The following is an 18,233-nucleotide window of genomic DNA, read 5'->3' as shown; positions in this document are numbered from 1 at the left end:
GGTAGAGCCATGGGTTTGTGTATGTATGTACGTCTACCTAGGTCTGTAGTTGTTGCCCATATGTCAATATGCCAGCAAAGGACAAGACAGAAGTAATTGTCTTTCCCTAAGAAAGGGAAATGTGGAAATACTGCTCTTCAGGGCACAAGACAAAAGTGCAATAATCTAATAATTGCTACATGCTACAGTTCACTTAAATAATTTAATTCTAAACTAAAACAACAATTAAAAATATATATACTTTTTGCAGAACATATCTTTGAAGTGTTGAATATTTAGGTTTCATAGTCTGAGATTATTTGGTTATCTCCGTTTTTCAAAAGCACAGCAGTAAAAAGTTCTCAGCACTGCATAACAACTTCACCTCTTCCCCGATACACCTCAAAAGCTGTGGTGCCCATCTTTCTTTCCAAGGCTACTATTGCCTTTTCAGCCATCCACATAATGTTCAAGTGACAATGAATAAGTGCTAAGTATCAAATGAGGAATAGTGTCTATTCTCACTGCTTAGTAAAATAAATAAATAGAAAACTCATTAGCAATGTTTTACTTATCTACTCTTGGCTTCTTAGCTGAGTTTCAAATATAAAAGCAATGTTGACTAATGATTGCTGCAGGGTATTTAGGTAGGGAAGATTCTTTTTCTCTCTCTAGCTCTAATTTAGAGGTATTGTTTAACATCCAAAACCACAAGAGATGGTATTAAGGAAACTATAACAAATGCTATATAGGCAGTCTTGCTATAAGAGTATCAAATTTTATTATGACTTAAAATCAATCAAGCAAAGAGAATTCTAATTTCATTCACCATATAACTCTCTTAACCTGAAGTGAGACTTCCCATACACAAATTTCCATTGAAGTAGATTAACTTTTCTTTTTTTAGCTTCATGCTTGCATTTATAATTTCAAGTTAAAGCAAAATTTACCAAAAAGTCTCTGGGGCAAAGTCCTATCTGGTTTGGATCAGTCAGCTTTGAAAAGAACAGTGGCGCCTGACCGCAGATGAGCATTTGGTCTGTTTAAAATGAAGAGAGAGTGGATTTGATGTTGAAATTCTTCCCTAACTCAAACTTAGGAAAAATTAGCATTTCTTGTTTTCCAGCAGAGGGTCTGAAGGCTCTAAAAGCCATTCTCTGATTCCACGGGAATTTTGAAACTTTCTCAAGTTGTACCCCAGTCCCTGCTGCTTGTATATATTTCCCAGAGAGCTGGATTTCGGTATTAGAAAAGATACACAGTAAACTGTTACTAATATAAGCAACACTTACCCCAAAAAGTATGCTCTGCACTTGCAGGAATGTGAAGAGTTTTTTAAGAACAGACTTTATCTGAACAAAATGATAAATTACCACCTCTGAGTGCTGTAGCATAGGTATGAAACTTATTATTGTTAATGAGAATTATAAAACAAAAGTCCCTGGGCACTGGAATGAGAAATACACCATAAAATGCTTATCTGAATCCCTGCATAGCTCTTTGAGTTTCACATTTTTTGAAAGGGTAAATACTTAATCTAGCATGCTATTTCCAGTTAAATCTTGAAATATCTGTTGCAGGTGCCTTATAGATAATTAAATAGCTTAGTGTGATACAGTAAAAAATAATGAAATTTTTAAAAAGGCAATAGGAACAAATTTCCCGCAACACCAACAGTGTATTTTGCACTTACCCACAGGAGACATCTCAGGAACTCCAGCAGTGTAAGGACCATCCAGAAATTTTGGCTCATTGTCATTGATGTCCTGAATCTTAATGACGAACTCAGATTCTGGTTCCACAGGTTTATTAGTCAGCCTATCTAACGCTTGTGCTCGGAGTGTGTAGTAGGCCTGCTCTTCTCGATCCAGCCTCTTTGTAGCATGAATATCCCCCGTGTTCTCATCAATAATGAAAATGGAACTTGCCCCTTCGCCTGACAAGATGTATTTGATGGAACCATCTCCTTTATCAACATCAGAGTGAAGCTGGTGAAAAATTGATGAGAAAATGAGAGTCAGTGGCATGGAGATATGTAAAAATAATTCTTATGTCGAGCAGTAGTACATGAAATTTTATTGTTCTTGAAAAGATAAGCTAAATGTTTATCGTGCAAGGCATGTGAGAGACCATTAGAATGCGTCAGCTTGCTCTTTCAAGCAAGGTAATTTCATTCTTTCCTGCAAACAATCTAATTTTCAAATGCATTTGATATTGTCTTCTTATACCAGAGTTTTCCATAGGCACACATACACATATGCACACATATGATTACAGCTGTGACTTTATTCTTAGCTGAATTTAAGTACATTGTTGGTTTCAGTTTATTATCCTACTGAAGGGTGAGACTTCAAATAAATGTCGCTATAAACTCAATGTCAGTGTGTGTTTGCTCCTGTGCATGTATGGGAAATGACACTGATTTCCTCAGTCTTTACTGTGTAGAGCAGTAAAACATAGCAAATTAATTAAAATGGATTGGTTGATAGATCACTCACTAAAATCTGATGGACCAGTAACTTCACTTCCATATCTTGCTTTCCATTATCTAACTTCAGAAAAATGCGGAATCGGAAAGACCAAGAAGTGTCCTGGCACCAGCTGAACTACACCGCACCTGAAGTCTAGTGTAGTTTCCCTGGGACTACTTGTAGCAGACACAGAACAGATGTAACTTAGTAGGTCAAAATGCACGACAGATGTACAGAAAAAAAAACTTTCTTCCTCATCATGCAAGCTATTTTAAGTTACAGAGCAAGATTCCACAGGTTCTGTAGCTCTTTTACGTCAACTGATTCTCACCTTCTTGTAATAGAACACCAACTCAAACAATTCTCCTATACTTTTCAAACTTGCATGAACAATGTAATTGATCTGAATATCATGTTAAGGTAAATCGCACAATATATATTTAATATGGTACAAGTAAAAAGAACATCAGTAAAAGTTGAAGTACTTGCTTGCTTGTTAAAAAGTAGATTAATACTTGATAATAGCTGAGGACATTGTTAAAGATGTTTGGATTCTTTACGTCTCTTATCTATTTTGTACCTGTCCCAACTCCATGTCATGTTGAGTTTGGAGGTAACTCTGTTGTCATCATCATCATAATTTCCTCCAACAATTTTTTTAACTCAGCTGGGAGTATCGCTAAGATAGTAATCACTGCCAGAATACATGCAGAAAATTGCTATCTCAGGCATAACTTAGCACAGCTGCAAAGCCTTTTCCTATTTCAGCAGGGAAGTATTCATGATCAGTTTTGAATTTTTCAGCTGGATAAAAAGCTGCTTATTTCTTACACATTATTTCACTTACACTGTCTGGATAGCTCATACTTATGCAATTACAGTGCACTCCCTCTCTCTTTTAAGACAGAAACGGAGTCTGAGCTTTGGACTGGGTCAAAAAACAGAAGTGTCTAAGTCAGACATTATTTCAAAATGTGGCTTATCCTCATTCTTGTGCTACTTCTGAGATACCTAAACGAGCCCAGGATTTCTTTGGTGGAGTTCCCTGAACATTTAAAGTCCTACTTCTCAGCAGACTCAGGAATAGTCAATGTAGACACTGTAAGCAGATCAAGGTAAAACATGTCTCACATGCAGGGTCTTTCAGGATCTGCAGCACTACGTATTCCTCAGCCCAAATGGCTGTTGGTTTATTCCATAAACTATATCTCTGTTCATCTCACAAATCTGGCAGTTTGGGCTCTTGCTGCTTTTTCAAGAGAAGTAGCCATGTCCCCTAAAAAAAAGCAATGGCCTGTGCAAGTAAGAATTTGTCTGGTTTGTGTTTGGTTTTGGTTTACCTTTCCCCCCCCCCCCCCCCCCCCTTTTCTTTTAATAAGATCTACTTCCGGATGCACAGGTCTCCCATGTGTTACAGAGACATTGTGTGGGTCCCCCTACACAGCCAGAATTCTACAGTCTAGACTGAAAGGCAGAGTATGACATTACCCAAGAACTGAAATTATGGGACCAAGTTTCAATGCCTTTGTCTTTTTGGTGATTCAGCTTTCTGAATCTTTCTAGCAGTGTTTTGAAAGAAAAGAGACCTTCAGAGGAGAGGCCAGAAGTGTAAATCCTCAAAGATGCACTGAGTAAGGGTTTCACATCCCAGAGAAAGAAGAAATGATGTAGCTTCAGCATTTCCCATTTGCTCACTCAGTGGCTCACAGATTAGCATTGTTTTTTAAGGACTCCCCCTCTGAGGTCCATAAATCAACTCATGGATTACACTACAGTGTCTGGTGCCCTGGAGTGAAACGCTGAACAGAAGCCACTTTTTGGAATGATGCCTTAGTACAAAACTGCTACTTCATGGTTTATTAAAGTGATTAGCAATGACCTTTGTTACTCCAAGGATGAGGCTCTGGGACAGCAAACTTCTTTATATCTTTTCTTAAAACTTTGTTCTACTAAGCCTTTAAAATACAATGCTGGCCCATGCTCAAGTTAGTAAAGCACCATTCCCTACCTACTGAAATCCAGGAAGGTAATAGAGCTCAAGATTGGCACTAGAGCACAATCAGTTCTTTGTAAAGCACTGTAAAGAATTTTCTTCACCATTTTTATGTGTAGTTTAGTGTCCATCTGAGATAACTTAAAAGTACAGTACAAGAGAACAAAGCAAAAATAAACTAGGCTGACAGGATCCAGGTGTATGTTTGCTGCAGTTTTAACACCTTTATTCTAGTTCCAGCACCTTTATTCCAGAGGCAGTTGCATGCCTCTACATTAAAGTCATTAATGTAGAGGCATCAGTGATTTGCAACTAAGAACAACATTCTTGAATGCAGCAGTCCCGCACCATATTTAATGCTCTACTACTACCAAATGTGACTTCAAACCACCTGCCTTCCAGCTATTTATTTTAACAACCTAAGAAGTAAGAACTAATATTTTCCTTGTAGCGTTGACTTTAGAAAATACCTTGCATGTTCTTGCTGTTGTTGTTTTTGTTTATTTGGTTTGGGGTGTCCCACCCCCCCACCCCCCCTTTTTTTTTTCTTAGGAAGTAGTACATTTAAGAACGAGACCTGGGATTTTTATTTGTTCTTGTGGTTAATTTAGTAACAATTATATAGAATTATATTAGTCCTCAGAACACTTGTACTTTACAGGAAGGCTCCAGAAAGTATCTATGGCAGTGCCATATACTAGCTTGTCTATCACTTCTCACACATTCTACAGAGGTGACATTCATACCGTTCCTCCCACACTCATGGAGGCGACACAACTGCAGCTCAGTCTGTAGCTGCACATGGGGACTGGGACTTCAGAAGTAGGGAGGATCAAGACAAAGGCAGTTTCAAAATTCTTGTTTCAAGAGACACGGAGGATTCAAGGATTCACTGGGTAAATCTCACCTGATCCCATTCTGGAACATCCCAGAAAAAAATTCTTTTGGAAGTAGTTTGCAATGAATATTGTAAGCAAAATTCTTCCCATAAATTTTCAAAGAGAAGAATGCTATAGATAAAGACGGTTGCATACTTCCAGTTAATTTCACCCATTGCTTTCTCCACACAATATCCATGATGGGCATTCTCCAGTTTGCCTTGGCTTTCATGTAACCTTATATCAAATCTGAGATTCATGATCCAATTACTATATGCTGATCCTATTGCTTCTTTGTTAAGAAATAAATACATTTAACCCTAAGATTTTAAGAGCATTGTGTTGGGTGTCCCCTGTATACATCTGGTACAAGGAAGAGTACATGAGAACAGAAAAGGGAAGCAGCAAGCTTCTTCAGAGAGATGATGTATTTTTAATATGAAAATAGCTTTTGGTGTTCTAGGAAAGTTAGCAAAGAGTGAACAAATCTAATGAGAAAAGCCATACAAGCCTTGTGGAGGCAGAGAAGGTCAGTGTGTAGAACTGCACTTGGTTGTTGTTGTTGTGTTTTGGGTTTTTTTAAGATCATTAACTGAGTAACCTCTACAGTCTGAACTCAACCTAAAAAGGAAGCATTCATATCTTCTTAGGCCCAACTCCTAAAACTGCTCTTAGTTTTAGAAAATGCTTGTTTGGATATCATAGAATCATAGAATGGTTTGGGTTGGAAGGGTCCTTAAAGCTCACCTAGTTCCAAGCCCACTGCCATGGTCAGGGATACCTTCCACTACAGCAGGTTGCTCAAAGCCCCATCCAGCCTGGCCTTGAACACTTCCAGGGATGGGGCATCTACAACTTCTCTGGGCAACCTGGCCCAGTGTCTCACCATCATCACAGTAAAGAAGGAAGCAATCAGCTTAGTAGTAAAGAAACTATTACCCCAACTCCTTTAATTTTGTCCTCACATTTTTTAGCTTTGCAGCAGTGCAGCTTAGTATAGGGTTCCACCTAATGCATTTATGTTTATGCAGACCCTTAGAATCATGAACCTAAATAAAACATTTCCTTCAAGATCCCTACTACTCAATAGCTTCTGGATTTTTTTTCTGTTAGTAGGTATAGATCTGTACGACCAAAGTTGATGTAATTTTGCATCACTTGCCATTAAAGTATGCTAATGAAGTATTTTCAGTATGGAAGGACATTTATTTTTATCAGTAAGCAGAGATACTGCACTGCATTAAAAGCAATTTATGTGGCCACCACTGATCTGTATGAACTTTGAATGAGAGGTGTGCCATTTCTGAGTTTCAATTCAGGCTTCCTTAAAGCAGGTGCAGTGCTTATATGCCTCCCTTCATTTTTCTTTCCCCAGAGATCCATCTTTGCAGTTGTTCCTCCTAGTGGCAGTATGACTAATGTTTCATTGTGGAGTTTACAGATTCTGGGTGAGGATGAAAAACACAGGGAGAACCTGGGGAGCTGCCAGGTTTTCAGCATCAGCTGGATCACAGAGGAAATGGTGAGAAAGAGAAAGACAGACCAAACACGAGATGCTTCAGTACAGCCTAGCCCCATAGCTCCCTGAGACCATAAGAAACGTGCACTCATTTGCAGAACAACTGAAAAGTTTTCTCAAGGAGGAGTTACCTTGCCTGCACCTTTTCCTTTCTCACTGTGAAAGTAACTAGAAAGGGAGGATAGGAATGAAAACTGCCTCCTCGTGACTGTGCAGGCATCCATAGATCTTGGTGATACAGAACTGACACAACTGCAGCTTTATTGCTGCCTTCTCACTAAAAGCAAGGAGGGACTAGGAAGCAGAAAAAGGCAAAAGGAAGAAAGTGCACCAAGCCACAAGCAACCTTTGTGCTTTATAACAATTTACTATCACAAAACACCTGAGAATTGATTGTGGGAGGAAGACACTCTTGTCTTCATATGCAGCATGCCCTCCCTGTTTTCAGGGAAGACATCAAAAGGAAGCTTTCTGGGTGTATACAGATTAAACATGTAATTGCCACAAGATGGAAGAAAGTAGGTGATTTGTAACAAAAACTTAATTTGTCTATTTCTATTAAATCTTATTCATCGCAACAGCCAGGTTCTCAAAACTTCTGTTCTTAGATTCAGTATTTACTGTGGTTTTGAAACCACTTTTCCCTCAGATATCATGTGATTGTTTTGAATAAAATATTAGGATGAAATACTAGACATTTGGGTTGGGTTTTTTCTTCTTTTTTTTTTTAAGTTTAACACTATATTTGTTATCTAGCAGGGTAACTAAGGGTTCAATATTGCTGATTTGGAACAATTTCAATTCAAATAGTAACTAAAATTCAGCATAGACAATGGAGTTAACATTTCAGTAAAATCCAATGTGCGCACATACCACATTTCTCCAGTGTTTAAGGGCCTCACAAACACATTAGTTACTAACACAATTGCTGTTTTCAGAGGGATCTATGAAACTCTCAGTCTTGTAAACTGCAACCATATTTTAATAACAACAGCTTCAGACATCTGCTTTAATTTCCTTTTCAGTCTCATTACAGAAGTCCTGTGGGACAGAGACAGATTCCTCAACATTTTATTGATGTCAGCAAAGGCTTGTGATTTATATGATTGACTTCACACCCAGACACGAGTGAAAGTATTATTCAGCAGGTAATGATTTTCTTGTAAAAGCCTTTTTTCCAAGAAATGTTGAGAAAGTGATAAAGGAGGTCCTGGAGGGGGTTTGTTTGCTTTTGGTTTTATTAATTTATGTAAAACTATAGTACAAGCCAGGGCTCAGAAGGAAAGTTGCTGGTCTATGTTCAGTGCTTTCAGCATAATGGACAATACAGAGAAGAGATCAAGTCAATATAAATAGCTATACCCAAAACCTTAATATTTTTAATTAGAGTTTGAAAAGAAGGAATATGCTTGTAATGCTGCCAGAGTTTTCTTGTCTCAGCAGTAAGTTTAGTAGGGTAGGGGCACAGAGAACTGTGCCACAGTGGCGCAGTTTGCCACTTTGACATACTAGCAATCTCATGCACTGTTTTATTGCCTGCAGACTTTCTCCTTGTCAGGCAAGTGCAGAGGCAGTCATGTGGGAATACAAGAAGGTCCGTGCTGCAGACCACAGTATAACCACATTCTATTTATCTAACACAAGCAGCTGGTGAAAGGCTTGCTCAAAACCCAGTCAGCCTAGGCAAAACTTCCGTTCTGTATTGGTCTAAAACGCCCAAAATTGTTTCTGGAGTGCTCAGAGTTGACCAAAGACCCAAGAGCTGGTGAGACAACCAAGGTCCAAGTCATTTCTGAGATCTCTTCACATCCAGCAATGTCCATATAAGCTGCCTGAACTCAGACTGTCTCCAAATCCTCTTTTGTCTTACCAAGGGTAATACTAGAGTCCTACAAATGACCACAAGCCAATATATCTACCCACGATCACCACAAAGGCAATGAGATAATGAGAGACTACCTATCATATTGGCGTATTTCATACTCAGGGTAAACCCCGGGCATGTCTTTTTGGGAGTACCAGCTGTACCATCCTACAGCTTGTCCTTAATAACCCTCCTGTAGGCAAATCATATGTCATTTTGTGTATTTTGACCTCTGAGATCTTCATAGTCAACAGTTTATATAAAGCCTGTGAGAACAAAGTTTCATCTACAATCAAGGTATTCATGCAGGTGCATGATTAAAAAGCATAAGATAAGAGAAAAAATAATAAGGATAAAAAGGAAAAAGTAAGGATAAAGAAGGAAGAGAGGAAAGTGAGGATTTTTTTAAAAAAAATGTAATCAAAAAAATAAAAACAAAAACAGAGTGGATGAGAACATGGACAGGTTTGAAGGAGCAGGAGAGAACTGGAATAGAGAATAGACTGATGAAAGACCTCAAATGAATGTGACAAAGCAGAGGAGATGGGGCTAGAGGAAGAAAAAAGGAGACAGGCAAAAGGAAGAATGACAAGTGGAAATGGGATAAAACAGTAACGAAAAATAAAAAGTACGAATGAAAGAAAATGCTGAGTTGTAAGTGGAGCTGACCTTCAGTGACTGATCAGTATTAGGCTAGAGTACTATTTGAGAGTAAAGCTGTATAACTTTACCAACATCTTCTTCTCCTGCTCTTTTTAATGCAACAGGGATTAAAAAGGCTAGTAACCTGAATCTGGTTAGGTGTCATTTAACTAAGGGTGTGTACTACTACTCCACACCCAGAAAAAAAAAAAACAAACCAAAAAAAACCCCCCAAAAAAAGCCTACTTACTCTGGAGGGGGAGAGAAAAAAAGAATAAAAGAAAAGAGGGTACAATTTAAATTGTTGTTGATTCTAAAGTCCTGGAACCAGAAACATAAGAAACATAAAGGATGGACAGGAAGAGTAACATAAATGTCAGCTTGTTTTGAATGAACTAGGTATCATTCTTAAAAAAAAAAAAAGATAAAATAAATCCTTATTTTCACTATTAATGTAGCTTCTGAACTTTTTTTGCTGTTACAGAACATATGTTTCTGTGCATAAGAAATAAAATAATAAATTTTATTCATTTACTCAGACTTATTCTCTGCCATGATCAAACTTGGAACAAGCAGTTAGGCTTTACTATTAATTTCTTTCCCCTTACTGTCTCCCCAATAAAAGGTTCATAATGTTGGTGCAAGAGTTTAGTAAAAAATATATAGCCCTTATACTCTTAGGTGACTGATCTATGCTCCAGCAGGATAACCTTATCACCTCAGCCACATGAAGTGAAGAGAATATTTAATTTTTTCAACCATTTGAAAAAGAGGGGTTAAACGTGAAAGAGAACAGTGAAACTTCTTTAGTTCCCTGATGGTTATTATTCAAACAAAATTCAAAATAGAATTACCAAAATTCTAAATCTTACACTTCATAACATTCCAGTTAGTATCTAAGTAAACCCTCAAGGCTTCTAAGTGGAAAACAAAGTTCAGATGAAAGGTTCCTCTAGGATAAAGAGATACTGTCGTCTAAAGGCTAGTGAGTTGAATAATTAATAGGAAATACTGAAAACTGGATGTGATAAGAGCAACCATGTCACATTTTTATGACATTTTTTCTCTTAATAACACCCAGTTCTGTCTATAGTGTTCTTTTCCTCTCTCCGTACACTTACATAATTTAGCTCTTTATATAGACAATGATATAGTGATTTTATATACATATACAATGTATGTACACATGTATGACAAGTATATATATATACACATACACATGCACACATATGCACACATACGCACATTTACTTATACTGTCCTCTTCTTTTCTGATCTCTGCAAATGCTGTATTCACAAATCTGCTCCTCTCCCACCCCCTCGTTTTAATAAGAACACGAAATGCCCTGTGGCGACAGAGAATTGTGCAGCCAGCCCATTAAGATTAGTGCAGCTACAGGAGGAACTCAGAAGCAGCTGCTGCTGTAGATGGAGCTGAGTGGGCATATGTAGCTGGCTGAGTATTCTTGAGGAGTTTTAATGGGCCATCATCATGACATGTCACTCTCCAAAATGACTATTTGTCATTCACACTCTTTAAAAGACAGTTTGGCAGCTTTGGGAAGTAAAAGCCATCTGTATACTGTGCATCATCACGTACTAATTGCATAATATTTATTGGGGGGGGGGCAGCAATACTGTATTGTAGCACCACCAAGAGCCTGCAAGCAACATAACATGTTCAGAATAGGTGCGGAAAAGAGACCTGCTTTCCCCTCGCGCACACACTTCAAGCTTTTCAGAAATTATCCTGCTAGAATCTGGAATGGGGAAACAGACCACAGAATTTGTAAACAATATGCACATTGGTATCCTTACAGACCTGTTCAATATTTAGCTTTGTTGTTTTGGGGTGTTTTATTTACCAAACCACTCTCAGTCCATCAGTATTTATTCCTTGGAGTACTCATTCTGAGTATTTCAGTAACAGAACTGCATCACTGACAAACCAAGTCACACAGTAGTGCATTTGCTATGTGAATTACCATATAAAAAACCACTTCTTTTTACCCAAATAGATTTAGGTTTTGATTCAAGAAACCAATGACTCAAACCTCATCTGTACAAACACCTAACGGAATTAAATCATGTGAAAATACCACTGCAGTGAAATTCTATTTAAAAAATCCTGAATGTTTATTCTTACCAGCTGTACTTGAGTCTCTGTATTTCTTATTCTCCAAGAAAAGTGACTAAGTTGTCTTCTGTACATACCAATATTTTCACATGATTCAAAATGCACCATACTACTTGCTGCTATATGCTAAACCAACGTATTTACTGGTCCAGTGATTTGATTTATTTTGTTGCCAAGAATCACTGAAGCTATAAGACAAAATTCTCTTAAAGTCACTACTCTCTATTTCAGCAGTGTAATACAATTGTGTAAGAATGCTTTCTCCCTGCAATCTCCATATATAGCTTCTATGAAAGTGATCAAGCTTAAAAAATCTAACATGGTGAATAAATACCAGTGACCCTAGTATATCTCATAGAAGAATATCTCTAGGCTAGCAGATGTCCATAGGCTTGAAAAGTTTGTGCATGTGTAGCAGCTAACAGAAACAAAGCCCTCAAGAAATTTCACTCATTCTTCTTCTGAAATTACTTCCCCACTACACATGAAACAATTGCTTGCACAGTTATAATACATACAGTAAAGGACTGTTTCTTGAACATACAGTTCTCTTGAATGAAATACATATATGTATATATGCATAAATACATATATATTTGTAGTGAAATTAATAACTCATGTTCTTATAACACTATACATTGTGAAAACATGTTAATCCTTTCATTGATTATTCATTATTTTTAAGTCTTATTAATGTATGTTTATGACCAAAGAATGCATGAATAAACTTTGCCTTATGGCACAGGAAAGAGGGAAAGAGGGAAGATGAAACAAAAAAAGCAGCAGCAGAATTTATACACCTGCAATAATGCAAAATGAATGATTTTGCTTTTTCCCCGTTCTTGAAAATAAGAAAAAAAAAAAAAAGAACACAAATATGCTGATTGGAAAGTTGTTTCTGCCATATTGCTTTTTCTATGTAGCCATGATATTCAGGCCTAGGATTTCAACCATGGAAAATGAGAGTATATTAGAGGGTGTATTTTTTCATATCTAACTCTGTAATCTAAAGAATTATCTGTAATAGCACTGAGAGGGAAAAGTAACCCCACACACTTCTTGTTTACTACCATATCAATAACACCAAATTTACAAACAAAAATTCATTTGGTATTGAAGTCTTTTCTGACATATGTACTTATACTGAACGTCTTTATTTTAGAGTGGAAATTATACCTCTCATATTGTCTCTTCTTTGTCAAACTACTGATCTACAGTTTAGAGTGATTATCCTGTTTCTGCTCCAGCTATCCAAAATAGCTTGCAGCATTGCTTGGTTGATAATGATTTTTGTTATAGGAACCTGCTTCCAAAGAACATTAGTACCAAGGAATAGAAACCCAGAGGGTGTAGATTTTTTTTTCTGTTGTGTTTGGTTTGGTTTTATATTGTATCAATTCCTCAAATTTCATTTGCTCCTGAAAGTTTAACGACACTAAATATCCACTTATACTATTACCTTGTGTGTTAGTGTGAAGTGCTGAAACCCTGACAGACTAGAACACAGGGGTAAATTATGTAACTGTAAAGCAGTTGAATCACTGTGAATAATTGTGTTTGTAGAATCTTATAGAGTACTACAAAAACAAGCACAATCTGATCATTTTAATGATGAAATATTAACAATAGAAAAACATGTAATTAACTGGGTCCACAGCCACATTTCCCTGAAAGCAGTTAAGGACTTGATAAATAATATTTATGAAACTGTTAAAATAAAGCAGAGTTAACATGTTGGTCTACCTCTTCATTTTTAATGGACAGAAATTATAATACAAATGTCAGGGCACAAGTGTTTGTTATTGTGTTTTGCTTCTTAAAAAATTAAATCCCTATTGTCTTTCTTTATAAAGTTTTATATGTTTGGATAAATGTAGTACTTCGTGCTGACTGTCCTGAAAGATTTATAGCCAACTTGAAATTGACAGTTCTTCGTATGATCATATTGGTTATATATTAAAAAATGTTTTATACAACCCAAATAATCTTTAACGTAAAAAATGACTATAAAATTTTTAAATGAGTAATTTATTTTATATGAAAAGGGTGGCAATGAAAATCCATAGGAAAGTCTTAGAGGTTCATTGCTAGTGTGACAATATAACATGAAAAACGAATACATGACCAAATAAAAGTGCAGTATTACATATCTTCCTACAGACACTTGCTTTGTGTCTTAAAATGAGTTCACTTAAAAAGAGCAGAAGAATCCCTTGGTTAACTTATTATCTTAAAACACAAGTTATTGTTGTCAGTGTGTTTATATTTAATTTAGAAACTCTATTTCAGTCTGGCCTGATTAAACCCCTTAACATTTCTGTAGTTCTTTCTATTCACTACTGTGACTGATTACTAACACCACAGTTCAGCAAAGGTAAAACACTGAATGATAAATAAGTTAGGGTTTTTTTCATTAGGCTATAAGACAACTCTTTCTTTTTTCCCCCTACTTTTATGTATTTCACTGAAGATGGTTTCTCACATTGATTTTTAACCAAAAGTGTTTCTAAAATACATATCCATCCACCTGTACACACTGGTTAGTTAATTAACAGCCCATTACTCAAAATTTACTTCAAAGAGTAAGGCAAAGTAACACTGTGCTACTTCAAATTACATCTCTGATTTAGAATTCTCTAAGTTAAGAAATCATTCTTATCCATGTACAGCACGTCAGGACTTACTTAACGCTCATGAGAGTTGGTACTAAGCATATGCCTAAGCGCCTTTCTGAAATAGAGCCTTAATCCCCGTGCAAAGGAAGGGTGCTTTAATGAAGGGCAATGTCCATCACATAGACTAATTGTAAGAAGCAGAAGCAGAAGCTTAAGTGATTCCATTACATAAATTCTCACTGTAGCTTTTCAGTATTCAGAACAAGCTGAAGTATGCACAGAAAATAAGTACATTTGAAAGACTGTCTTAAACTGTTCAGAACACATAAAATGATTAAATGATTTTTTGTGAATAAATACTTTAAAAGGTTTGATTTTTTTTTTTTTTTTTTTTTTTTGGTAACCATTCCAATGTACATGTCTGCCAGGGCTTTCAGATATAACCAGACTGGCCTCCAGATAGTAATTCATATTTTGATAGGCATTTTTACCATAGGATTAAGGACTGGGAAAGAAATGTTTTTAATGCCTATGTTTTGTGCTGGTTTTCAGAAAACATTTGAGGGGGAGGAAAATATATTAGTATTTCAAAACCATAACAAATTGCCTTAACATGAACAATACTAGTTTAATTGTAAAGCCTTCCAGCTTAGAAGGATTTTAACAGCTGTATGTAAAGGACAGTGCTCTCCTGATGTTTTTTTCTACATTGGTGAGCATGATGAGTGTTTAGTAAAGACAATGTCATCAAATTCCAATGCAGTCATTACACCTTGTTTCCTTAAATCATATTCTGACAGAGAAGATATTTATGGATTAAAACTGAAATTCACTTATATTTTTTCAAAAAAATCCATAGATATGAGTTTTGCTATGTACAATACTGATACCAACCCAGAATTTTTTTGGTCTGTTTTTTTCATCTTTTCACCAGAACACATTCTTGCTGTGTTTCTTACTCACTGTCATTAAATGCTGACAATGCAATCAATTTATGCACCCTTGATAAACAAATGATGAGAAAATATTGAAATAGCAGGTGTTACTTTACATTGGTCATGTATACTTGCTGAATCTACATTAAAATTCAAATTGTGCAGACCTGTTTCTAATTCTGACAGCCATCTGGATTCTACTGAAAATGTTAAAAGTCTTCCTTCAGAAACTCTTTTCTTAAGGTTCCCATACCTCATATATATTGAGACCTTTCAATTTACATAAAGACCCCTCTGATTATCTGGAACTATGTGTCCTTTTGCCACCCTAAAGATGTTGCACAGGGTGCACAGTTCAAATTCTTAAGATGGCCCCTGATGAAATTAGAGTATTCTTACTTAATGATCGTTTTCACATTGTTCTCCTTCAGAGTGAGCTCTGATTCAATAAAAAATAGAAGAGACGTTGACTTCCTTATGAGAACACTCCCTGCTTCTGAAGCGTTGTGGTCAACAGGAAGGTACAGGAGTTATTAGTATTATGTATTCCATTAACTGCAAACACAATCAGCCATTCAGAATTTACTCTCATCTACCTCAAATGTTTCAACTCAGATGACTGTTACTAATTTGTCTGTCATGCTTCTTGTGTATCCCATCAAACGTCTCCTAAAGGGAACTTTTGTTATAGTATCTGATTATTTTATTATGGTATCTGATCGGTTTTATAACTGCATCCAAAACCAATGAATTACTCTTGGAGATTAGAGTTTAAATCACTGTAATACTTGCCCCCAGCACTCAAGACTGATCTTTGCTAAGTTTCACTTGACACAGCATGTAAACTTCTCTACCAGATTGTCTGAGCACTCTCAAAGCTTAATTGATCCAATTTGCATGTCTCTTCCTGGCAGAATTGTGCATCATTTCTATCCTCTTGGACTAAGTGATCACAATCTAATCACTTTGTATACAAAGCAGATGGAAAGTTTCCAGCTCCTTTGCTATCCAGTTGCATGCATCCATATTAAAGCAATTCTAATTCAACAAGCAATCTGATCTTTCTGTATTTTTATAGGATTACTGTCTCATTGATAGGCCTTCTGTCACCAGTTGTAATGTTCAGAACTTTATACTCAAGGCATTTTCACTTTTGTCTCACACCTTCTGTGTGGTCCATTAAAATGATCACTTAATTTAACAAACTGTGCTAAATATCCCCCCCTTAGGGAAGTTCTATATGACTTGGTGTAAATCAGCACAGCTCTGTGCACTGAAAGGAGAGAGCAATTTCCATTCACTGAGGATCTGCTCCTATACTTTTAAAGAAAAACAAATAATGAATTATATTCCCATTCATAAAGTTCTGACCCTTGTACGTAATAGGTACTGGCAAAAAATGTTATCTCTTTTAAAAGGAAAATGTTAAATTCATTAAATATTTTTCCAAAGAGTAACTGTTTCTGCACACAAAGTAGAAATCTCTTATTTATGTTACTTTTCTGTACTTTTCCCCTTCAAAAATGTGCAAAATTTCATTTAAATACAATGACAGTTCAGGAAAAAGTTACATTACTTATGAACAGGTGAAATCTAGCTTGTGAAAATAACACAAATAAAAGTCACAAGCAGATTAGTCAAACTAATGAAGATCAAGGATATATGAATTTCAAATACTAAGGTCAAACTTTCTGAAGTGACAGAAAATTCTACTTAATAATCTCATTTGTAGTTCATAGCTGGAATTTTTATCCCCCACCTGTCTCTAGTTTATATACATCTTCAAAGGCTATTGTGTTTCTTCAACCACATTCTATTCCTCACATTCTTAACTAGTGAAACTTTTGTCATCCTAATGATCCCACAGATCCCCTGTTCTTCTGGGAGTTTGTGGTTGTCTAGTATTGGCTTATTCTTTTCCTACTTACATCCTTTTTATTGCTTCTTCCTCTTCTGTTTTCCCCATTAATCTCTATTTGTATTTGCTCAATAAAATTTACAGGAAAGCAAAAAGATTGTCTGGGGTGGTGGTTAATATGTCTGTTTTCAGTGACAAATACATGAGTAATTCTAAAGTATGCTGTTCACAGTAGTCAAACACTGGTGGTCAGTGTTCATGACAGCACAAGGTAAGGAATACCCTTCAGTCTGCTCTGCAGCTAGTTTTAAAACAGGTGAAAGACTGGAAGGCAAAAACAATGGCTATATAAGAGAGTAAAGGAATCAGAATACCCTATTAAATCCTGCAATTTTTATCAAAGAGAAAGCATGCCCGTTCAGTAATAGAGCCATGTTGTTGAGTCCATACATACACAAAAAACAGCGCTACAAGTGGAAGGATAGTGGTTGTTCAATGGCAAATCTAATGAATTCAATATTAACTGGCAAACAACAAACTGAATTAACCAAGTAAAACAATCTGATCGTAAAAAAAGACATTAAGACAGTAAACAGGCTTTCTCTTAATGTGCTGCATGCTGAAAAGTGGTAGTATAAAAACCAGCAATGGTGTTCTGTGACTTGCATTTCAAAGAGCCTCAGTGGACAAGTCATAACGTAAACTGCTCATATTGCAATCTTGACTAAGTCTTGTAAAGACAAGCTTTTTCTTTCCAGGAGACGATTTATGTCTCCAGTTACATAAGTAAGTAAAACCCCTGCTATTTTCAGATTCTGTTCTCTTTGTAAAAATGTATGGTCCCATAGCTCACAACTGGGTTGTGCAGGTGTAAGTCAGCGGAACATAGCAAACACGTCTGTGGATGACACTCAAGAAATAATAGAATGCAGTTTGCTGTCTCAGCTGTGTTGGCCCAGCAGGACTAATAGCAGTAATAAGTAGAAAAAAAAAAAAAAAAATCACCAGAACATGCAGGTGTGACTCACATGTAGAATTCATCTACTGAGTAATGAAGTAAAATTTTCTACAGTCACTTTTAAGAACAAATTTTCTGCTACTCTGTAAACAATCTGACATGTATTAGACCATCATATGGTATTTGGTGAAGACACCCAGTGTTTCTAAATCATTGTGAAGACTTGTGGCCCTGAGCTGCCTTTTCCACGTGGCAAACTGTTGCTTCTTCTGACAGTCCCACACTTTACCCTGAGGGCATTTAAATATTCAGGTGAGGTAAAAAACCTAAAAATATTGAATGTTTTCCTTGAGCCCAACCTTACAGTAAAACATCAGGAAAGGT

The 18,233-nt window shown here is 36.4% G+C and overlaps 1 protein-coding gene across 3 annotated transcripts in view; it reads right to left on the bottom strand.

Moving 5' to 3' along the window:
* LOC119145232 (cadherin-7) overlaps positions 1-18,233 on the bottom strand; it is an 84,928-nt gene that overhangs the window by 41,328 nt on the left and 25,367 nt on the right. For all 3 annotated transcript variants that reach the window (XM_037381512.1, XM_037381513.1, XM_037381511.1), the window contains exon 3: positions 1,673-1,967. In XM_037381512.1, the coding sequence (XP_037237409.1) occupies positions 1,673-1,967 (295 nt within the window). The remainder of the gene's footprint in view (positions 1-1,672; positions 1,968-18,233) is intronic.

The sequence above is a fragment of the Falco rusticolus genome, chromosome 3, assembly GCF_015220075.1.
Source record: "Falco rusticolus isolate bFalRus1 chromosome 3, bFalRus1.pri, whole genome shotgun sequence".
NCBI lineage: Eukaryota > Metazoa > Chordata > Aves > Falconiformes > Falconidae > Falco > Falco rusticolus.
The sequence above is the reverse complement of the archived record's forward strand: the minus strand, read 5'-3'. Positions and strand labels throughout refer to the sequence as shown.